At 28.5% G+C, this 26,245-nt stretch overlaps 1 protein-coding gene across 4 annotated transcripts in view; it reads right to left on the minus strand.

Annotated features, from left to right (window-relative positions):
- Positions 1-26,245, minus strand: part of LOC100210173 (uncharacterized) — a 133,301-nt gene that overhangs the window by 23,038 nt on the left and 84,018 nt on the right. For all 4 annotated transcript variants that reach the window (XM_065801791.1, XM_065801793.1, XM_065801790.1 and 1 more), the window contains exons 24-35: positions 22,192-22,743; positions 21,920-22,061; positions 21,479-21,654; positions 16,579-17,160; positions 15,837-16,169; positions 9,464-9,877; positions 9,054-9,288; positions 5,801-6,054; positions 4,461-4,895; positions 4,202-4,319; positions 1,322-3,721; positions 450-659 (exon numbers count right to left, since the gene is read on the minus strand). In XM_065801791.1, the coding sequence (XP_065657863.1) occupies positions 450-659; positions 1,322-3,721; positions 4,202-4,319; positions 4,461-4,895; positions 5,801-6,054; positions 9,054-9,288; positions 9,464-9,877; positions 15,837-16,169; positions 16,579-17,160; positions 21,479-21,654; positions 21,920-22,061; positions 22,192-22,743 (5,851 nt within the window). The remainder of the gene's footprint in view (positions 1-449; positions 660-1,321; positions 3,722-4,201; positions 4,320-4,460; positions 4,896-5,800; positions 6,055-9,053; positions 9,289-9,463; positions 9,878-15,836; positions 16,170-16,578; positions 17,161-21,478; positions 21,655-21,919; positions 22,062-22,191; positions 22,744-26,245) is intronic.

The following is a 26,245-nucleotide window of genomic DNA, read 5'->3' on the forward strand; positions in this document are numbered from 1 at the left end:
GGTGCAAGTATATATTGTTTATCGAAATTTGTTTACAAAACAACTAAAGAAAATACAAAAAAATAATTTGTGTAAACAAAATGTACCATATAAAAAAAAAAAATTACATATATACGTAGTTATATATATACATATACATAGTTATATATATACATATATATATAGTTATACATACATACATACATATACATATATATATATATATATATATATATATATATATATATATATATATATATATATATATATATAGTTATATACATATATATAGTTATATACATATATATAGTTATATATATTTATATATATTTATATATATATATATGTATATATATTTATATATATATATATATATATATATATATATATATATATATATATATATATATATATATATATATATACACACACATATATAATTAATTTACAAATAAGTAAATTTTTATTACCTTGGTTTGGCAAATAAAAAAGAAGTTTCCATAAACTATAACAGTAATAGTAGCAATAAAGTGCATATAATAGTTTGTCTGTTGCATCTGACATCTGCAATAAATACTTTGTCTTAAAATTTTCAAATGAATTTATTTCACAGTTTGTGTCAATTACTAAAATATATTCAAGCATTTCAAAAGGATCAATCATTATGTCCAAAATGTCACCTGTTGACAAAATATAAAAAATTTATGTAAAAAATTGGGAAATAAATTCTGAACAAAAATCTTAAATATTTTAAAGATTAAAGAAAAATTAACAATAAAAAGTGTGTGAATGTATATATATATATATATATATATATATATATATATATATATATATATATATATATATATATGTATATATATATATATATATATATATATATATATATATATATATATATATATATATATATATATATATATATGTATACATACATATATGTATATATATATATGTGTATATATATATATGTGTATATATATATATATATATATATATATGTGTATATATATATGTATATATATATATATATATATATGTGTATATATATATATATATATATATATATATATATATATATATATATATATATATATATATATATATGTATATACATATATATCCACACACACACATTTAAATATTTGTTTAAATTCAAGCTAATGTTTTTAAATTTCACTTTATTAAAAAAACATCAAAATTATGTTAAAAAAAATGGAACCAAATAAAAAAAATATTCAAAACTTTTTCTTTATTATGAATAACTTTACTTGTCTAGAATCATAAGAATTATAACCATAAGAAATTAAGTGAGAAAAAAATTAAAATAGAATAACCAAACCTTCATAAGAATAAGTTTGTTTTAAATTTTCTTTTTTTACTTTTGAATTCCAAACATTTTTTATATTAATGTCAGCTCCGCTTATCATATGAACATCATTAGTGGTATCATCAGTTATCAGATTATTATATAAAGCCTGAGAATCTAACCAATCATAGCAAGCATGAGAATTCGACCAATCATATCCAGAATAATAAGAATACAATAAAAGTTTTTCCTCATCACTCAAAACTTGAACATCTGGAAAAGCATGCTCAAATTCATTTAAAGTAATATTCAGAGGTTTTTCATGAGCTAAACAAGTCTCCCAGTGGCTAAGGTGTTCTGGTAAAAATCCATTTGAAAAACTATCTTCTACATCTGGCAAAATAAATCCAAGATAAGTAAGGTAAGCAAAAGCAGAGGCATCATTTATTGCTAAATATATAATAGCTTTCCTTGCTTCATTAATTTCAATTTGCTCTTCCTGTTCAAGAAGATAATATGGATTCTTCGTTGGCACAAAAAATACCTGTTTGTTATCATCTAACAACACTTTCCATTTCCTTGAGATGAGCAAGTATACTAAAAACTTCTGGTACATTGTTAACTGATTTAAATTTGAATAGGTTTGTAAAAACTCATTAAACGTGCATATACTCTCTTTGCAAAATGCATTCAATATAATGAACCATTTACCAATTATAACAGGATCAGAGCGCATGTTTGCTACTTTTAGGAGTATTTTGTCAATTGATTCATTTAGAGCAAGATATGAAGAGTCTTCGATATTATACTCTTTTTCCTGATTTGCCAAAGTAGCAAACTGATTTTCAATATCTTCCTCTGATAAAACAGATTTGTGAACAATTTTGGAATTTTTCGAGACCATTTTCACTCGATACATTTGATTACACATTTCAGCCACAACAAACCATTTTTGTTTACGAAACAGATATAAATATACAAAATAAATTTCTTCTTCGCACAGGCAGCCACTGAAATTTTGCTTAAATTCTTCAAAACTATTTCCATTGTTTTGTTGGTTTTTTAATTTAATAATGTAACTTGCAACACGTTTAGCATCAACTGAAACAATACTTTTGTGACTCAAAGGAATTCTATATAAAAAGTTGTCTGGCTGCTCATATGTTAATTTAGATATATTAGATGAAACTTTTAACTCGTTTATTAACCAAAGATCTTTGTTACTAAATATATCATCACCTATTTTGTTTTTAAAATTTTTTGTTTCATACTTTATTAAAAAATCTTTTTTTTCATAAATTTCTCTTAAAGATTTCAAGTTTTTAATATTATGTTGCCTCTTTTTGAATTCATTTGTAAGTTTTGTAGCTAGTGATTTATTTACCTTGAAGTTTTGACTCAATACATCATCTTCAATAAACTCAACCTGCCTCCAAAAATCTACATAAAAGTTTTCTTCGTTTGTACAAGATTCATTTAATTCTTTAGATAAAACAGATGATGACAAAAGTTTAAGATAGTGGATAGATGATGAAAAATGTTTGTTTTGATCTTGTTCACTGTTCTGTGTTTGAAAATCATTAGATTTTGAAAATTCTTGAAATTTTAATGATTCATGAGATTTAGCTCTTGTTAAAAAAAGATCTGCACATAATCGTTTTTTAGATATGTTAACAACCTGATCAGAATCATTTAACTCTTTATTAAAAGATGAATCAAATGATATAACAGGACTAACAGAAACTGACTCAACATTTTGATGATCATTGTTGGAATCCAATTCTCTATGAGCAACAACCCATTGAGCAACTTTATCACTTGGATGAAATATTTTTTTATATTTTTTTGTATCATCTGGTTCTTTGTCTTCTATTCCAATTTTTGTTTGTTGGTTTAAAGCCATCTTATTTTTTTGTTCATATAATTTATCATTGCTTTCAATACTATTTTCACTTAAAAAGTCTGAACTTGATTCTGATTCATCACTTTGCTCATTGTTTGGAGAGGTGCAGTGAATTAGTTGGAAACCTAAAATAGATTGGAAAGATGAAGACCTTGATTCAATTCCTGTTTTTTCTAATAACTCTTTTTGATTTCCTTCATCTTTTTCATCATTCTCACTCACTTCAACAAGTTGATCATTTTTATTAGATTCATTAAAACTTGCTAACTTGATCTCTGGAGTCAAAGAGCTAGTAAGATCTTTGCTAATCTCTGGAGTCAAAGAGCTGGTATGATTGTCATTAATTAAGTTTTTGTAAGAAGACTGTTCGTAGTTAAGAACTGATGCATCATGCTTTTTAACTTCAAAATTAGCATCATTATCAGAAGAATCATTATTCGATCTGCAAGAATCAATATCATTATCCAATTCAAGTGAATCATCTGAATCTGTATCATCTTCTAACTTTAAAAGTGTGAAAAGTTCTTCAGCTGAAAATAAATTTTTGTTAAAAAAAAATCAAAAATTTAATTTTGAAGTACAATCAAAACAATATGAACAACAAAATGAATAACAATATGACACCTAGCAACAAATGAATAACAATATGACACCTAGCAACAAAATGAATAACAATATGACACCTAGCAACAAAATGAATAACAATATGACACCTAGCAACAAAATGAATAACAATATGACACCTAGCAACAAAATGAATAACAATATGACACCTAGCAACAAAATGAATAACAATATGACACCTAGCAACAAAATGAATAACAATATGACACCTAGCAACAAATGAATAACAATATGATACCTAGCAACAAAATGAATAACAATATGAACTAAAATGAATAACATTATTAACTAGCAACAAATTGAATAACATTATGAACTAGCAACAAAAAATATGACCTGGCAACAAAATGTTTTAAAACAACAATAATAATTAAAAAAAGAGTTACGAATATTTTGATCATATCGTGGTGATTCAGGAAGAAGACTTTGGACTTTTGCATTGTCTATGCTGTTAATTACATCTTGTAAAGCTACTAACCCATCATCATCATCGTTATTATTATTCTATTTAAAATATAGAACAAAATTTAAAAATAAAAATATTTTTTCTTATAATATCTTTCTATATAATATTTTATGCTTCCTATTAACTATTTTGTCAATGAAGAAAAAAAGAATGAAAAAACTTGTATCATTATGACAAACCTGCTTTTCTAACAATTTAAAGTCATCAAAAAAAAAATCTGGAACTTCTTCTTCAGGAACCAACTGCACATCAACAATTTCTTCAAGCTCAATTTCTTTTACTTTAAATTTATTTTTTTCTTTAAGAAATAAAGATTCATCAGATTTATTCAATTTTATTGAAGAATCAGTTGTGTTATTGAGTTCTTCGTTTAGCTCAGCGTTTATCTTGGATTGAATTTCATTTGATTTATTTTTATTTTCTTCTTTCCTTTTCAAAATATTACTTGAGTCATTTAAATCATTTGCAGCAAAGTTTTCACCAGTTTCAAAAGGCTTCACCAATCCAATATCATTAGTAAACATTAACTCATATGGCTTCATCATAGGAGATTTCATCATAGAAGATTTCATCATAGGAGATTTAACTTCAGGAATTTCATTTACTTGATTTTCCTAAGATTTTTTTTAAATAAAAATGAACTTTATAAAAAAAAAAAATTATTTTAATTCCATCATATCTAACTTAAACATATAAAAAGTAATACAAAAAGATATAATTCAGGGTGTCCACTCTGCTGGAAAAAAAATGGAAAAAATGTTTAGGGCTGTTTTTAAAAAAGATGATGGAAAAACTGGAAAATGTATTTTTTGAGCATCAAAGAACCAAAGAAAACCATAGATGCACAGAAAATACTTTTTAGTTTCTTTAACATGTTTTTCAAAAACAATTATACATGCTTACACACAAACAAAATATTTTAAAGTTAAACTTAAAGCAGTTGCTATAGAAAATTCATAGATATTCTTTATAGCAACTGCTTTAGAATTCATAGGTATCTTTTTCTAAGGACAGCTCTATCAGATTTTGAGTTACGTAATCCTCAAAAAAAAAAAAAAAAGCAGATCATACAACGACTATAAAACCAAGATCATAAAATTCAAATAAAACCCAGAACATAAAATAACATAAAAGAAGTTTGACAAGTCGGTTGAATGTTCTAGAAGCAGAATAAATAAAAAAACAAATACTACATTTACAGTAAACTGGAATAACAAATAATAACAAAAACATAAAAAAAATAGGACAGGTCAATTGAATGTTTCTAGAAGCAGAATAAATAATCAGTAAATAAAAAACAAATACATTTACAATAAACTAAAAAATAATAAATAGATAAATTTTCATGAGATTTTGAAAATATGTCTCTTTCTTTTTTAAAAAATACTTTCTTTTTTTAATTAATAATCCAACAAAAATCTGTTACCTTTCACATATAAAAGTGTAAAAATTACAAAGGTTTAAAAATTACAAATAACACATTTTCTCTAAAGATTAATTTAATATAAAAAAATCTTACATTGAAAATATCAGGTACCTTCCCAACATTAATTTTTTCTACAGAATTAATTCCTTCTTTAGAATCAACTTTATCTTTTGGAAAAATAGTATTATATTTACTAGCTGCAAGTTTATCTTTGTTTAATGCTACTTCATCTTTTAAAGGATACATTTGATTAAGTGACACTTGTTTTTTGATATAAGGTTCATTATTATTTAGATTATGGAAACCACTAACTGCAGAAGATTCTGTTTTGCATACAGAATTATGAACTAAAACAAAAAAATTTTAAATACAAAACTAATTAAATTAATTATTATAAGTTTCTAGAGATTTGAGTAGTATCATCAAACTGTGAATAGTAAATGGTCCCAGCCCTGGCCCTGACTAAAAATAGAACTTATTACAAACCCAGCCCTGACCCAGGCAAAACTATAAAATTTAGTAAGTGTTGATAGGCTAGGAAAATATTTATACTACTTTATTTATTATAAATTCATGCATACATTTACTGTTTATACAATACTGACAATATATATATATATATATATATATATATATATATATATATATATATATATATATATATATATATATACATACATACATATATATATATATATATATATATATATATATGTATATATTTATGTATGCTATGTATGTATGTATGTTATGTATGTATGTATGCTATGAATGTATGTATGTATGTATGTATGTATGTATGTATGTATGTATGTATGTATGTATGTATGTATGTATGTATGTATGTATGTATGTATGTGTGTGTATGTATGTGTGTATGTATGTATGTATGCATGTATATTTAAACTGATTCAAAGAGAATGTAAACAGTTAACTGAAGATTTACAAGGTTTAGATTGTATGATCAGGAAAACATGAAGGTAGAGAGTTTTGAGGTTTGTTGATGTGCAAGGAAATAAACTCGATGAATAAAAATTTTTATAGAATAGAATGACAGATACAATAAAAGGATCGCTTAAGCTTAGAAGATAAAGCAGATTCAGCTGCATTTACAATGTGCTATTGAATTTTGTCTGAGAGTTAGAGGGTTGTTGTTTGTCAATATAGAAATGTCAACAATAATGCGATACTTGTTAGTAGTAAATAATGGAGTTTTGTTGGAGTTAAAATCTACAAGCCCCACAATGTTAGAGAAAAGAGATCAAATTAAGTTATCAGCTGCTTCAGACCTAACAGCTGCTTGTTTTAAGGGATCAAAAAGTGAAAAAAAAGTGAAAAACTTTGAAGTGAAGACTTTTAGTCAAGACAAGAGTATTAAGTTGAGTTGTCATCAAATAGAAGTAAAATTGTCAGAAAGATTTTTATTGTAAAGAAGAAACAATACAGGAACAAAGATAGAACCTTGTTGTGCTTCTAAAGTTATAAACAATACAGGAACAAAGATAGAACCTTGTTGTGCTTCTAAAGTTATAAACAATACAGGAACAAAGATAGAACCTTGTTGTGCTTCTAAAGTTATAAACAATACAGGAACAAAGATAGAACCTTGTTGTGCTTCTAAAGTTATAAACAATACAGGAACAAAGATAGAACCTTGTTGTGCTTCTAAAGTTATAAACAATACAGGAACAAAGATAGAACCTTGTTGTGCTTCTAAAGTTATAAACAATAAAGGAACAAAGATAGAACCTTGTTGTGCTTCTAAAGTTATAAACAATAAAGGAACAAAGATAGAACCTTGTTGTGCTTCTAAAGTTATAAACAATACAGGAACAAAGAACCTTGTTGTGCTTCTAAAGTTATAAGAAATTAAAATGAGTGTAGGCATTCAAGAATGACTTTAATAATGTTAAAAAGAAATGATTTAATAATCTTAAAACTTTTATATAAAGAGACTAATACTAGAGAAAAGACTAATTGTAGGATAGTTGGAGAGGTGTTTTCTAGAGTTTTTAAATATTAAAACAATTTATTTATAAAATTCTAAAATTTAAGATAGGATTTAGCAAACTGAGAATAATGGAGCTTAGCATCATAAAAGAAGTTTCTACATGGACTTCTTTAAATATATTTTTTTTTAATTCTTTCATTTATTTTATTGATTTATTCTTGTAAAAAAGATTTAAAAAAATGATTACAGTTTTATATAGCAACTGCACAAGAGGGTGAAAAAGATGGAGTTGAATAAGGCTTGAATTAAAACTAAGAAGAAGGAATAAAAGCTTCCGTACCTGCATAGATCCAGAAGTTTAGGTAAGGGACATTAATGCATACATAATATTGATATATATGGATATAAAAACTTATGTTTGTTAGTTATATAGATGCTGGCATACAATATTTTTACATATTTACAAAAGACAAGAAAAAGAGCCATTATCTTAGGCAAAGATTAGAAAAAACATTGTATCGAACAACATTAGCCAGAGAAGATTAAAGTGGTTTAGGTATCAGCATGTAAAGAGGTAGCAGCTTTAGGAGAAAATGAAGATGATGATGATGATGATGATGATGATGATGATGATGATGATGATGATGATGATGATGATGATGATGATGAAGATGATGATGATGATAATCATGTTGGAAATGGTATTAAATATACAAATATATGGTCAAATGTCAACCCTAATCATTTACTAACTGAGAGTAGAATGATAAAACTGTGATTATTCATAGTTCTCTAATTTATTAAAGTTTATTTATTATATTTTATTATTTCCTATTATATTTGTTCCTTTTTTTCACTCCACAGACACAGCTTAAAGACTTAAACTACTAGCTGCAATCTTCATTATTTTTACCAGGACCTTGGAATCTTTAAAAGTCATAAGTTTAAGAAGTTTTGACAAGGGATAAAGAGCAGAACTTTAGGAGTTCTGCTCTTTATTACAAGGATAAAGCAAAGAACTTTAGCAGCTCTGGAATCTATTAGTTTAGAAGTCAGAACCTATTTGTAAACAAGTAACCAAGAAATCTAAGACTTAATTAGTTAAGAAATCAAAACTTTAACAGATTATGATTCTAAATTTTCTAAATTTTTTATTCTTTTAAACATGAATATTTTTGAAATTAAATTCATGTTCATCCATCATCAGGCTCACCCACCATCAATTAAATTCATGTTCACTAGCATCAATAAGTTTGTGTTTAATAGCAAAAGTTTAGTAAGAATGGAAAATCCACTAGCATTTATATAATTAATTTAAAAACAAATATTTTTATCTTATAATAAAAATAACATACATAATAACAATATACCAAAACAAATAAAAATTTTTGTTACCTTTTGTTTGATTATCTAATTTTAATACTGTTTTATTGTCATTATTTGCATAAATCATAACAGATGGAGAATTGCATTCATTCTTAGTATCACAAATAGGTTTTGTAGAACTTTGGTTGAAATCTAAAAGACTACTTTGCTTACGAGCAGGTTGTTCATTTGGTGTTAGTTTAACAACAGAAATAATTTCAAACTTACTTGAAGGATCTTGTTCACTTAATGCTTCTTTTTTCGGCTTTAAATTCATAGAATAATAAGAATATAAAATTATAAACATTGAATAACATTTAAACATATAACATAAAATAATATAAAATGAAAATAATAAAATATAATAATAATTGTTCTATGAAATACAAAATGACAATTAAACTATAAATGTTCATAGATGAAAAAGAAAAAATTTAAACCTGCTGATCAAAAGTATCAAATGAATCATTTTGAAGTTGCACCTCTGGCATCAACATAACATCAACTATTTCTTCAAATTCAATCTCTTTGGTTTGAATTTTTTTGAACAGACTATTACTGTGCAAATCAAATGAATTATTTTTTAACACTCCTTTGTTAACCATCAATTTACTATTCTTTTCATTATCAAATTTCTTATTGGCAACATCTAAGTCTTGTTTTTCTGGTACAGATTTATCAGGTAATATAAACTCAGATTGAATTCCATTCATAGAATTTTTACTTATATACTTATCTTTTATCTTAAAGCCATTGAGAGAAACCACACTTTCATTTGGTCTAGTTATAGAAAAGTTATCTGCAGGTTCAATTGGTTTTATAATTCCATCAACTTCCGAATCTTGAGCATTTTCCTATAATTAATTGAGAACAAAGTTGTTGAAAACAAAGTGGACAAAATAATAGTTGTATTTAACAAAATAGTTATTTATAATAAAAACCTTCTTTCATCTTAAACATAAATTAATAATATTTTACATAATTTTGGTACAAATGTTGAGTATGGAAATTATAACACTGATTGATAGAATTCTAAGCTACAACATTGGTTGTTCAAATTACTGTGGGATTTCCATGAGTTTTATATTTAGATCTGTTCAAATCAAAGATAATTTAAATTTAAGAGTTTCTGCCAGGACACAGCCAGAACACAGGCAGCTATTAGAACGCAAATTTTATCCTTTTAAAAAAAGACAGGTTGTTACAAGAAAGCATTTTACAAAAGTATATATTGTTTTGCTTTAAAATGGCAGAACATTTTGTATTATGAAAATGGCAGAACATTTTGTATTATTTGGGTCAAGGAAATGCAGGGTATACATACGAAAGCTAACCAACTTTGCCTAAAAACCACAATACACTATAAATGTTGTTTAGCATGGTGGATCAAAATTAAATATTTGGGGTTGTTTTTCCTATTAAAGCATAGCACCCATCTATCATATTAATGGATTTATGGATTATTTATCGAGAACTTTTACAAAACAACATATTTCCTTATGCAGAAAAAGATGAACCACTTAAATGGGTCTTCATACAAGAGAATGATCCAAAACATACCAATCATAGGGTAAAAAACTGGTTTGTGGAGGAGGGAGTTGAATTTATGGATTGGCCTTCGCAGTCACCAGATCTTAATTCCAATGAAAACCTTTGGACCAATGTCAAAGAAGCAGTTTCTAAAGAAAAACCCAGAAATCAGTAGAAATTATGGATTGTTGTTCAAAATGCCTGGAAATTTTTTACAAGATTGCAGATGACTCCATAAAAAATTGGTGCAAAACTGTGATTCAAATTCAGAGACATGCGATTAAATAATAATACTTTTTTATATCGTTTTCTAATTTATTAACAGTAATTATCTCTTAAACTATTTAATTTTTTTTTCCCATTATAATTCACTCCTAACAAGGCTGCAAGCAACCACTATTAAGTTGGGAGTTATTAGGAAAAAAAGGATAAAGTTATAGAGCAAGGAAAGGGTTGACAGAAGACTTAAAAAGTTTAAGGTTGTACGGAGTTGTGAGTCAGAAAAACATAAAGATGGGAGAGAGCTGCAAAGCATTGATATGCGGAGAAAAAAACTAGACAAATCAAAAGTTTTTGGAGCATGCAAGTTTTTGGGACAGATACAGTAAAAAAATAAAACTTTGATGAATGACAAGTCAACCAAGAATGAGTTTTATTGATGGAACTAGAGATGATAGGGAGATGAACTGAGAGATGATAGAGATGATAGCTCTTTTGAGCAGCAACCATGGTAGTATTTGTAGAAAAGAGAAAGAGATGAAGACTTTTCGACGATGGGAAAGAGTCTCAAGCTTAGCAGAATGACCGAGTCCAACTATGTTTACAATGCATTTTTGGACCTTGCCTAGAAGAGAAAGAGCATCATTAGAAGAACCAGTCCAAATATGACAACAGTATTCCATACAGGGACAAATAAGAGATTTGTAGAGATAGAGAATGAAATCAGTAGTAAGAAAATGGAAAACACGATAAAGAGAAGCAAACATAGCAGTTTCTAATTTAGCAATCGATTGTGTATATGGTTTCCATGGACCTTTCATGGAAACCATATAGTAAGTAACAATAACTTTCATGGAAACCATAAGTAGTAAACAATAATCCAAGAAGACATAGAGAAGAAGACTCAGTGAGAGGGTTGCTATTCATTAGTATAAGAATGTCAACCATATTTCAGCAATTGTTTGCAGTAAATAACTGAGTTTTGTTGGAGTTAAAATTTACGAGCCATTGTTAGCCCCGATCTGTTACAGAAGTGAGATCAGATTCAAGATCAGCTCTGCCTGCTCTAAGCCATTAAGACCTTTTGTCAAGACAGGAGTTAAAAGTTGAGTCATCAGCAAAAAGAGCTACTTTAGATAAAAGGTTGTTGGGAGGATCATTAATGTAAATAAGAAACAAAACTGGACCAAGGATAAAACCTTAAGGTACCCCAAAAGTTACTGGAAATGAAGAGTGTTGGCCTTTGAGGACAACTTTAGTAAAGGGGTTAGAAAGAAAAGATTTGATAATCTCAAAAACTTTCCCAGATAGACCATATGAGGCAGACTTATGCAGAAGATCAGCATGCCAAACTTTGTCCAAAGTTTTAGATATGTCAAGAGCATTAGCTCTAGCCTTACTTAAATTCATGTTCATCCATCATCAGGTTCACCCACCATCAATTAAATTCATGTTCACTAGCATCAATAAGTTTATGTTTAATAGCAAAAGTTTAGTAAGAATGGAAAATCCACTAGCATTTATATAATTAATTATGCTGTTTTTTAACAAAACTGGTTATTTGAACTTATCAAGTTTATTTGAACTTATCTTATTTAAAATAATTGTTAAAAAATTTTTAGAAAATCTTCAATTACAAACTTTTTTTTACCATAAAGATGCTCACAAAAACGTAACAATGAATAAACATATTTTACAATATTGCAGATGACTCCATAAAAAATTGGTGCAAAACTGTGATTCAAATTTAGAGACATGCGATTAAATAATAATACTTACTGCCTCCATCTAATGCTTGATAAAATCTATCACAACAGTTAGCAAGTCAGACGTAGTGCGAGAAGATCGAAAACCGTATTGATTGTCTGACAGTAAGTTATTTTGCTCAAGATGGGATGTAAGAAATTTGTTGATCAAAGACTCAAACACCTTGCTATTAGCACATAGAAGACTGATCGGACAATAGTTGGAGGGGTCAGAATGTTCTCTGGAGTTTTTAAAAGATGGAACAACAGATACCATTTTCCAGCAAGTAGGAAAATAAGACTCAGTGCTTGCACTTGTTAAACATTTTGGAGAAAAAAAAACTGAAGAGAGTTCTGGAGAACAATTTTGTAAGACTGTGGTTAGTAATGTTGTCAGGACCAAAAGCCATAGAAGAGCTTAATTTACATATGACTTAAGCAACAGAAGCCGGAGTGACTTGAATATCTAATAATGGGTTTGCCTGTTTAATTGGATTAGAAGAAAGAGAATGGCCATAAGATTCAAGAGCCGAATTTAAAAGGAAGTTCTTTGCAAATAGTTCTGCCTTATCCTTGAGTAATGATAAGATCAGTCCCATGAATGAGAAATGTAACGTAAGACCCACCCTTGTTAATGATGCTGTTAAAGATTTTTCAAAAATCTCGAGAGCCTAACAACTGAGATAAGATGCAAGATTTAGTGAACTGAGAATAATGGAGCTTAGCATCAGACAGCACCTTTTTACATGGTTTCTTGCAATAATAAAAAGTCATTTCTCAGGAGAGTATTTCTTTTGAAAAAAGTGATTGCAATTAAATATAACAGCTGCATGGTGAAAACCAAGGAATAAAAGCTTCTGTTCCTGCCTGAATGCAAGACATTACGTAGGAGGCGCATTTATTATTTATTTATAGGCGCTGAGAGTAAAAAGACATCAGCCCAAGGACCGTCACAAAGAAAATCACAAAAAAAATCCCAGTCAGCTTTTGGGTAGTAGTAAGTACTACAATGATAGGGTGAGTCGGAAAAAGAAGATGAGATAAAAGATTAATAGAGATTATTGCATAGGCAAAACCAGCTAAATGAGAAAAGGGAGAAACTGAAAACAAGCTAGGATCAGAGACACAACATAAATCAAGAGTGAATGTAAATGATTAGGGTTGTCATGAAACAGGTCACAAAGTTAACTATCTGAGTAATAGATTGAGAAATGCAGAAGTTATAGACTTTAGTGCAAGGTGGGTCAGTGGCGTTAGAGCCAAACCATTCAGTGCGATGAGCATTACCAACAATAAGTCACCAATACCAACAATATTGGCAGAGGGAGAAAGAGAGATGGCATGGTCAATTTAATAAGAAATTACATCTAAAAGAATTTTGCTTGTTATAAAACATTTACATATAGTCAGAGTTCTTCAATTTCAGAATAAGGTAGGAAAAATAAAAATAAATATAGAAATGAAAAGAAATAAGTGTTTATATCTTTAAACTTTAAAAAGTATAGAAATAAAAGTAAATAAAAAGAATAGAAATAGAGAATCTTTTTTTTTTTTAATCTTTAATTTAACAAGGCTGCAACCCATTTAGAAACATTCATTTTCTTTTAGAGAGAACATTGTAAAAAAGGTTTGGTATTGAGTATGTAAGTAGTAGTAGGTGAACCAATCCAATGGAACGGTTATAACAAAAGATTAAAAAAAAATATTTTACTGAAAACTGAATTCAAGATTGGATACAATTGGTTACAATAAAGAAATGACTTAAAAATGAATTTGTAAATATATTTAAGACTGTATTTAATACCGGATTCCAAATTAAATTGTTGATTTAAGATTATAAAATTAGATTCAAAATTAAATTCAGATTCAATTTGATCAGAAAATTTTACATGTTGGTGATTATAATTTTATAATTTGATATAAAACTAGTAAGGGTGAATAATGATATGAAACAAAGTTAAAGTTTAAAAATTAAAATTATACATACCATAGAGACAAAATAAGACATACTGGGCACATAAGGTAGGTAATGTTGTAGAAAAGGCACAAATAAAGATCAATTGATATACAAAATGTGGATAATGCAATTAAATATTTTTTTAAAAATCAAACAAAGCTTTTGGATTAGTAAGTTACTTGTTTTGAAATCTCAAAATGGGTAACATATTTCAACAAATTTTCAACTCACTGTAAATTTTTTTAGGTTGCCATAGCAATTTAAATTTGCGTTGAAAAGAAAAAGGTATTAATTAAGTCAATAGCTGACTTCAATAAAGTTGTTGACAAACGAATGTTATGTATGCCTTCAAGTTTTTCTTTTTGCTTGAATATTTAATGTGTTCACAAAAATACAGTGTTAATAATATTTGTCAATTAAAAGTGATTTATCAAGTCTTTTCAAAGTGATGCAATAAAAGTAATGTCTTGAAGAAGTGATGTTAGGATTTATATAGCAAAATTCATAACTTTACTGAATTTCAGTTACTTAGTTGCTGAATTTCAGTTACTTAGTTACTGAATTTCAGTTACTTAGTTACTGAATTTCAGTTACTCAGTTACTGAATTTCAGTTACTCAGTTACTGAATTTCAGTTACTCAGTTACTGAATTTCAGTTACTCAGTTACTGAATTTCAGTTACTCAGTTACTGAATTTCAGTTACTCAGTTACTGAATTTCAGTTACTCAGTTACTGAATTTCAGTTACTCAGTTACTGAATTTCAGTTACTCAGTTACTGAATTTCAGTTACTCAGTTACTGAATTTCAGTTACTCAGTTACTGAATTTCAGTTACTCAGTTACTGAATTTCAGTTACTCAGTTACTGAATTTCAGTTACTCAGTTACTGAATTTCAGTTACTCAGTTACTGAATTTCAGTTACTCAGTTACTGAATTTCAGTTACTCAGTTACTGAATTTCAGTTACTCAGTTACTGAATTTCAGTTACTCAGTTACTGAATTTCAGTTACTCAGTTACTGAATTTCAGTTACTCAGTTACTGAATTTCAGTTACTCAGTTACTGAATTTCAGTTACTCAGTTACTGAATTTCAGTTACTCAGTTACTGAATTTCAGTTACTCAGTTACTGAATTTCAGTTACTCAGTTACTGAATTTCAGTTACTTAGTTACTGAATTTCAGTTACTTAGTTAATGAATTTCAGTTACTTAGTTATTGAATTTTAGTTATTTAGTTAATGAATTTGGTTAAGGTACTGTTAAGTTACAAAATCTATTAAAAATTATTATCATAAATAATATTTATTAAATCATAAACAGTGTATCTTATTTGTCACATTTTTATTTAAAAAAAATTTTACTTTGAAAAATTCAGAAATCTTTAGTTTTTCATCTTTTGTTTTATTTTCAGGAGAAAGAACATCTTCGGATAAATTAAACTCATCTTTAAAAGAACCAACTGCATTATTGGCAGCAAAAGTTTTATCTTTCAAATCAACAACTTTTTTAGTATCATGAGACAGTTTAGTAAGACCAACCTTTGATAAATAAACAATTTGTTCATTCTGATGATCAATAACTTTATGGAGGTCATTAGAAAACTTTTCTTCTGTTTTTGTTTCGATACTAACTAAAACATTCTCTGATTCAACATCTTTTAAACAAAACTTTTCACCTAAGACTTCTTTGTTTCTCTGAAATTAAATTTTGAAATATTTATAATTAAATATTTAAAATATAACATAATATTTACATTAACACCAACAAACTTACATTAAATAATTTTTTTTTTCAATTTTAATTCACCTCCCTGAGGCCATGAAGTCAAGGAGGCTACTTTAGTTTTGGTAACAAACCTCTCTCAACTATATAACTCTGAAACATGAACCTTGACAAACTAAGACGCTGCGCAGAGAAACAAGTTGAGAGCAGTACTACCAGAAACGTGGTGGAGAATTGAACTAGGAATTTTCGCTTATGAGGCAAGCGCTCTACCACTACACCACTACCGCATAAATACCAAAAAATTTATATTACATAAGCACAAATGTTACATAATCAGTTTAATTCATCAAAAATAAAAAAATTTAAAAAAATGTAAACCTCCTTATCCTTAGAAGTAAATGAATTATCAGGGCTTTGTTCCTCTGGCAATAACTGAACATCAAGTATCTCTTTAAACTCAATCTCTTTTGCCTGAATTTTCTTTACCAAACTATTACTATGCATATCAAAAGAGATATCAGATTTATTTTTATTTGTAGAACTCTTGTTAATATCAACCATGCTTTTCTTTTGATCTTCGTTTATGTTATTTATATCAACCATGCTTTTCTTCTGATCTTCATTTATGTTTTTGATATTTGAGATTTGTTTCTCTGGTACAACAGATAAAATCAAATCAGATTGAATTCTACTTAAAGAAATATTTTTACTAAATTCTTCATCTTTCAGCTCAAAACTACTAAGTTGGTAGTTTACAGCACATTCATTTTTTTCTTGTGTATCTTCTGGATTTGAATTATACTCAGTTTTAAATCTTTTAATAGTCAAGTTTTCCATAGATTTAAAAGGACTTAAATATCCATCTTTGTATGAAAAGGTCAGTTCAGAAATTTTACCTGGTTTTGTCTTCAAAGTTTCATCTGTTTTATCTTTTATTGGAATCTTTGAATCTGGAATTTCCTATGATCAGGTCATATTTTTCAATTTAGTTGTTCAAAAATACTTAGAAAACAAACAAACTATTATTTATGCTAGTATAAGTTATTGAACAACTATAAAATTATCATATAATAATTGAATTATACAAATATACAGTTAAATAGAATAATAGAATTGTATAATTATAAAATAAATGGATGTTTGCAAACATTACCATTAAAAATTAATATAACATCAACCCTTTATTTTAATAATATAAAGGGTTGATGTTATATAAATTTTTTTGATTATTTATAAAATAAACTTTATAAATAATCAAAAAAATTTTAATAGTGTAAGAATAAAACCTGTCAACATTATTGAGAATATTTCAAAAAATTGTCTTAATATTTCAAAACTGAATAAAAAAAAAATCAAAGCAAAAAATTTTATTTCATAAGCAGTATGTCAAAGTTAATAAGGTAATAAATCTGCCTTTCACCATATTTTTAAGTTATATTGAACCAATTTAACAGTGATAACTATCAATGGAAGTATTATCTACGTTTTTTTGTCTATTTATTTATTTACAATGCTATTTAACCAGTTGAAGTCGTTTTTTATTGGTTATGTTAGATATTTTTTATTCTTTATTTACAAACTCTTGAACTATAATTAGTTTTCAACAGACCGTATTTTCTGATTAACACTTATTCCCAAGAGATTAATTAAAACCTAAAAATAGATTGCTACAAAAACATTACAAATCAAAATAAAAATTAAGCAACTTATTTCAATAATGATTGTTATTGGTTATAACAATAAAATATTTTACTAAAAAACATTAAAAAACATATTTTTCTAAAAAGAAATTGTTTCCTAAATCAACAACAACCTAAACAGTAATTATCCTATAAAATTCAACTTTTTACCATATAATTGTCTACTAAGTGTGATACAATTATACTCACACTCATGGATAGACTCAATATTGCTGAAGAATGGATAACTAAACTGAATCTAGAACTTCACACTCTTAAAACAACTCCAACACCTACCACAGCTGGAAACACCATTGCTTGGAACATTGTAGTCGCCAAGGGTTTAAAAACAACACCAAAAGACCAAGAACAAATGCATATTATCAACACAATAGCCCTTGAATCAAAACAGCAAGAAAACAAAGCTAAGAACATAATTATATGTGGTGCCCTAATCTTCCAGTACCAATCCATCAATTGCAAAAGCTCAGGACAGAACTGAAGTAGAAAAAATATTTTCATTATTGGGGACAGACAAGTCTTTAATTGTAAATCATTTCCATCCCAATGTAAGGACCCCTGAACTACCCAGTCCAATAGTAGTAATCCTTTAGGATGAATCAGCTAGAAACAGAGTACTTAAACAAGCCTCCGCCTTTTTTCGCGTAACCAACAACAGAGTAGATCACAGTTCCCTATTCATCAACCTTGATATGACTTTGAATAAACAAAACCAGGCTTACCGCTTCAGAAATAAATGCAAAAAACATAATTCCGCTCTTAGTCCAACCACTACAACAATTAATGTTATTCGAGGTAACACAATAAAAGAAATAACTAGACATCATTAGCCACCAATGTCAATCAAAAACCAACTAGCAACACCTCCAACAACATATTTATCAATCCAGAATATTCCAATAAAGCATTCCATCCCATCTATATAAATCATTATTAATCCTTTGAAACATAATTCTATGGAAGAAAATGTAAGCGGACAACTAAATAAAATCATTAATTGTGTGCATACTTCAATGCAAAATCACTTAACAATAAACTTCATCATTTACATAATCTTCTCCGAAACGGCAATTTCAATGTTATTCTCATCACAAAAACCTGGCTTAACAACAAAACTCCAAACTCACTACTGTTAAATGGAAATAATTTCCAAATATTTTGACATGATCCTAACGGCAATGGTGGTGGCTCACTCATATTAGTGCGAAGTAACATCCATTCTGTAAAAATTAATTTTGATGTTCCTGAAGAACTTGTAGATACTGAAATTACTTGTGTAGATGCATGTGTCTTCTCTAGTCTCGAAAAATTACGCATTTCATGCATTTACCACCCCCCATGTGCAGCCTCATGTTTTTTGAAAACCTTATGTAAGATGTAAAATTTCATCAACTTGTTATCATACTAGTATAGTATCAGGCGATTTTAATCTACCACTCATTGATTGGTCAATACTTATTAGCCTAGGCAATTCTTGTCACAATTTGTTCATAGAAATTTATAAGGTGAGCGCCCTAACCCAGCTGGTATCAAACTGTACCCAATCAAACAACATTTTGGATCTTATATAACCCAATGATAAAATCAATGTATACAATGTAGTAACTACAGCCCCTATCACCAGTACATGCGACCATTGTACCATTCTCTTTAATTGCAATTTGGGAACCTTAATTTTACTCTTTTATCAATTCAAAATCCAAGCGTTACCATTCTGTTGCACCACTTGCAAATTCTGATGGTTTCTTTTGTTTAGACGATTGTAAAAAAATACATATTTTGAACGACTTTTTTGCCTCTGTCTTCATCATTGACAACGGTGTTAGTCCTCCATTTGATTTTCCATCCCATCAAAACTCTTTGAGTAACGTATTATTTCCATATGATTCTCTCGATTCATTACTACAAAAACTCCCAGCAAAGTTTTCCAAATTTCCGGATGGTTACCCTCCAATATTTTTAAAATCAATTGCAACTACCATTGCCATTCCTCTTTCTATTTTGTTCGAAATGTCAATGACCACTAATGCTATACCTAAAATTTGAAGGGTTGCTTTTCTTAACAATAGTTAAGAAAAGCAACCCTTCTCTACCAACCAACTGCAGACCTATTTCAATGACCTGTATCATTAGCAAAGTTATGGAATCAATCATTGCTAAAACCATACAAAACTATTTCTTAGAAAATAACTCTTTTTCTCAAAATCAATTCAGTTTTATAAATCACAGATCCACATGTTCACAAATGCTGCCAACTTTAAACGAATGGACCACTGCCGTAAATAACAAAAAAATAGTTGAAATCATCTATATTGATTTTTAAAAATTTTTGACTTAGTAACTCATCCTAAACTAATGTTCAAATTGCAATACTATGGAAATAAATACAAACTATTTAATTGGATTAAAAATTTTGTAACTTATTGCTTTCAATGCGTGTGTGTGTGTTCGTACCTCATATTCTGAAAACACTCCAGTTAAGTGTGGAATACCACAAGGAACTGTACTAGGACCTATATTGTTCTTAATATTTACTAACGACATTTTTTATGGCACTGATGGAGATTGAGGCATTAAGCTATTTGCAGATGATATTAAGTTGTACCAATCGAGAAATGATTACAACAACATTGATCTTGTAAACACTTTTTAAAAAATCTTGGCATTGTCCAATGATTGGCAACTAAAAATAGCAACCAACAAATGTTTTCATTTATGCTACGGAAGATATAATATACCTACTCATCCTTATTCATTAAACTCCGTTATCAATATTGAAACTGTTTATTCAATACTGGATAATTTAATCACTATGTCCTTTGAGACAAAGTTCTCTAATCACTGCTCTCGTATTTCAAGCATAGCATACTCTCGCATTTACTTACTTTTAAAATCCTTTGTCTCTAACAATTCTCAACTTTTGTTAAAAGTTTACAAAGTTTATCTGCTGCCTGTATTAGAATCTTGCACCCCAATCTGGAGCCCTCATCTTTTAAAAGATACAACTTGCATAGAAAAAGTTCAAAAATATTTTACCAGAATTGTCTTCAAAAGCTGTCATATTACATACACTGATTACTTATCAAGACTTATTATTTTCCAACTAGAATCTCTTGAGTATCGTAGAGTTAAATTTGATCTTTATATGACTTATAAAATTGTACATAATCTTGTTGATTTACCATTTTCAGATTTTTTTACTTTTTTTAATTCGAAATATTTTACTTGAAGTCGTTCACAAAAGTTTACTCCACATAATAAATATATTAATGATACTAGAAGATTTTTTTACAGCGAAATAATCATTACAGTATAGAACTCACTTCCTGACCACATAGTGATCTCGCCCTCACTGTCAGCATTCAATTTGAATTTAAAAAAGAATGATTTAAATTTTCACGCAATCTACTAACTTGGTTTTTTCACATTTACTCATATTGAATTTTCTTTTTTTTTTTTTTTTGTGTTACATAAGAGTAATATAGTAATTTCCTGTCTCACCATTTTGTATTTTGTACATTTTTCAAATATAAATAAATAAATAAAGTTGTTCCAATTATATTTATGAAAAAACTTACTTGGAAAATTTTAGGAATATCTAGTTTTTCAACTTTTGTTTCATTTTCAGAAGAAAAAACATTTTTGGATGCTGCTCCATATTGACTATGTGCAACTTCATTTATGGAAGTACCAGCAATATCTTTAAGAGGTTTGTTCATGGTTTGATCATCAATTTTCGAATCAGCAAGTTTATCTTTAAGAGAAGGATTAGTATCATGATTGTGAAAATTGATGATGATGATAATAATGATTATGATGATGATGATGATGATGTTGATGATGATGATGATGATGATGATGATGATGATGATGATGATGATGATGATGATGATGATGATGATGATGATGATGATGATGATGACAATGATGATGACAATGATGATGACAATGGTGATGATGATCTTTAAAAAAAAAATTATTAAAAAATCAAGTTTTAATTTCAAGCATCAAGCTCTTACCTTTAGTTTCTTTTTTAATAATCGAACATGGATGAACATTATCATTAACTTTTTTGAGATCTTTAAGCCCATTATCTGTTAACTTAATGGCTGTAAAACTACTAGATTCTTTTATAGATGTTTCATTTGCATCTTTGTTCATCTTAAATTAGTTTTAGTAAAAAAATTGAAACATTAAAACAGTTATAATACAACAAAGTCAATTTTATTTCTAAAATAAAACTAAAATTTTATTTTTGAAATTAAAAAAAAAAAATTTTTTAAATACAAACCTCCTCATCCATTGAAGTAAATGAATGATCAGGAATTTGTTCCTCTGGCAATAACTGAACATCAACTATCTCTTCAAATTCAATCTCATTTTTCTGAATTTTTTTTACTAAATTATTACTATGCAAATCAAAAGAGATATTTTTTTTCAGAGGATTTTTGTTGATATCCACCGTGCTTTTTTGATCTTCATTTATGTTATTTATTTCAACCATGCTTTTTTTCTGATCTTCATTTATGTTATTGAGATTTGAGATTTGTTTTTCTGGTACAATTGGTAACATTAAATCAGACTGAGTTGTACTTGAAGAAATAATTTTACTAAACCTTTTACCGTTTGGCTTGAAATGGTTTAAATAGTTAACTTCATTTTTGTTTTGTGTATTTTCTGGATTTGATTTAAACTCAGTTTTTATAGTCAAGGTCTCTGTAAGATCTGTAGGATCAATTGGTTTCAAAAATCCATCTTCGTTTGAAAAAGTTAGTTCAAAAATTTTACCTGTACTTTCTTTCAATTTATTTTTTGTGGGAGTCTTTAAATCTTTTTGATTTTCCTATGATGAATTAAAAACAAATAACTTATAACACAAAAAAATTTTTAAGAATTCTCAAAGAGTATTTAATTATAATGCAATGTTACAGTTGAAATATTTTTGATTACATACAGTATTGGACAAAACAAGTGCAACCAAACAACGCTAATTTAGTTTCTTTATATAAAAGTGCTGCATTTTTTCAATTTAGAGAAATAACTATATAATTGTTTAGAGACTAAGTTCTTCAAGTTTTATTCATCACTAAGTTCATTATTTGTACACAAAAATTAATAAATTTAACAAAAGTATTAAAAAAAGTTGATTTCCTTCTGGACAAAACAAGTGCAACTCGACAAAATGTTGACCAAGCTGTATTTCCCTATCAATATTTCGTGGCGAACCCTTTGTTGTTGATCACATCCTTGCATCTTCGAGGCATAGATTCGATCTGGTGATCAATGAAACTTTGTGGAATTGCTGCCCAGGCCTTTTGGGTTTGTTCAAACAGTTGATCCTTATTACGAACACCTTCACAATTAATTCTGCGGTTGACGATCTCCCACAGGTTCTCGATAGGGTTGAGATCCGGAGATTGAGGCACCCAATCCATCACCGATAGGTTGTTGTCTTGAAACCACTGCTTGACTACTTTTGCAGTGTGTTACGGATCATTGTCTTGCTGAAAAACCCATTTTATTGGCATATTCCATTCAGCATGAGGTAACATAACATCTTTCAGGATATTTTTATACATGAAACGGTCCATTATTCCATCGTTTCGATGTATTGGACCTAGACCGTTAGCAGAAAAACACCCCTAGACCATTACATTACCTCCACCATGCTTCACGGTCTTCTGGCAGTAACGTAAATCGAGGCGTTTTCTAGCTGGTCGACATGCACGGCAAATGCCATTGCTCCCAATGATGTTGAACTTTGATTCATCACTGAACAGGACAGTTCGCCATTTCTGCACATTCCATTCAATATGAGATGTAGCAAAAAGGAGTCGTTTCTTCTAGTTTTTTAGTGAAAGCAGCGGTTTCTTTGCAGGGCGTCGAGAAAACAATCCGGCTTCAACAGCACGTCGTCTGATTGTTCGGTCCGATACAGGCAGCTCTAATTGCTTTTGTATCTCGACTGATGATATCCAGGGATCCTTCTTGACGGATCTGACGATCATAGAATCCTCTCTAGAAGTGGTGAACGCGGTCTTCCACATTTGTTATTTGCTGCCAACTTCCCCTTAGAACGATATTTAGAACATAGTCTTGATACAGTCCTTTTTTTCACGCGATATTTATCACAAGTACTTTTTTGTGACATTCCACTAACGTAATCGCCAATAATTTTCTTAGTTCCAATCCAAGACTGGCGGGAACCATTTTTGCACTTGAAGTCATAAAAATAATAAAAATAAATAATCACGCTTCTCAAGGCTTACCGTGTTACATTTACCTTGTGATGATACAATAATGCTCTGTGAAACACAACGTCTTGGTTGGATGTGGAATGTATTGATGTAATGAAGCACTTGTTGTATTTCACTTCTTGTATTGATGTTCTTCGATAAAACAATTTAATAAAACTCGCTTCGATAAACTGTCTTAATAATTCTGGCATATTGATTTCCATATACTGACTGAATTAAATGTCGATTTACATGTCCCTTATATAGTAAAATGAACCTGAGTGAACCTGTTCTGGAAGATTCTAGATGCTTCTTTTCGATGCTTCTGGAAGCTTCTGGATGCATCTGGATGCTTCTGAATGTTTCTGGATGCTACTGGATGCTTCCAGATGCTTCTTCTGGAAACTTCTGGAAGCTTCTGCATGCTTCTGGAAACTTCTGGAAACTTCTGGATACTTCCTTTAATTATTAAAAAACTTCCGTGACGTTGACACGGACCAGACTTAAGAAAATGTAACAAACCAAAAAAGTTGCACTTGTTTTGTCCGCTGCAAAATGGCACTTGTCAACAAAATTCTGCCTGTGTGCTGTCACCTGATTGCTCTTGTCATGGCATGCTATGACTCCAGACTCTTGAACTGTTTGCTGTGGTAGTATAATTCGTTTCGCTTTTAAGACATGTAAAATTAGGAACACTTTTTAGCATTGTTCGATGTTGGTTGCAAATGTTTTGTCCAATACTGTATGTAAACATGCAACAAGCAGAGGCTTAACTAATAACATAAAAGTTAATTCTTAAAACTTTTAGATTATGACCATATAGGCTAAAATTCTTACAACATTCAACTTTACAAAAAAACAGTTGTTTAATATTTAATATACATATATATATATATATATATATATATATATATATATATATGTATACATATATATACATATATATATATATGTATACATATATATATATATATATATATATATATATATATATATATATATATATATATATATATATATATATATATATATATATATATATATATATATATATATACATATACATATATATAAGGTAAAACTACTTGGTATAACAATTGATAAAAATTTAAAGTTTGGGGAACACATTAAACAGTTACGCAGTAAAGCTAATGGTAAATGTTTTGCTCTTTTGACCATTCTTTTATGAGCTTCCGCTTAGCACCTCTTCAATCTATCATTTCTTTCTTTATTCTTTATCATTCTCCTTCTTCTCATCAATGCAATCTTTTAGATATAATTTCTGATCAAATTGAGGATGCCCTTTCTCTTTACACCTCTGCCAATACTGTTGTTATTTATGAATTTAATGCTCATCACACTGAATGGGTTGGCTATAATGGCGCTGACCCTGCTGGCACTAAAGCTTAAATTCCAGAATATCTGAATCTCTTACTTAGATAGTTAACTTTGTGATTCGTTTTTCAGATAACCCTAATAACTTATCTTCTCTCCTTGATTTGTGTCTTGTTTCTGATCCTATCTTGTGTTCAGCTTCTCCTTTTTTCTCCTTTAGGTGGTTCCAACCATGCAAGGATACAATTTACAATAAATCTTATTCTTCTAAATCTCATATTTATCTCATACTTATTCTTCGTACTCGTAACTTCGTACCTATTACCGCAATACTTACCATTATCCTAAAGATAATGGTAAGTATTGCGGTATATTTTTGTAGTTTTGTTTGTGATGGTTTTTTAGCTGATGTCTTTTCCTTCTGCCTCCTACATAACTTTTTGGATCCAGGTAGGAATAAAAGCTTTTATTCCTTTTAGTCAGTTCCATGTCAAGCCTCATTCTACTCCTTGGTTTTTACCTTCTTGTGCAGCTGCTATATCAAATCCTAATAATTTTTTTCATCTTTTTGCAAAAAAAACAAATCTATTAAGAACATACGCCTCTTTATTATTGCAAGAAATTGATATAAAAAGATGCTGTCTGGTGCTAAGCTTCATTAGTCTAAGTTCACTAAATCTAGTAAACTAAATCTCAGATGTTAGGTTCTTAAGACTTTAAAATCTTTAACAGTGTCATTAACAAAGGTAGATCTCTCATTCATGGAACTGATCT

Source organism: Hydra vulgaris, chromosome 07, assembly GCF_038396675.1.
Source record: "Hydra vulgaris chromosome 07, alternate assembly HydraT2T_AEP".
Classification (NCBI taxonomy): domain Eukaryota; kingdom Metazoa; phylum Cnidaria; class Hydrozoa; order Anthoathecata; family Hydridae; genus Hydra; species Hydra vulgaris.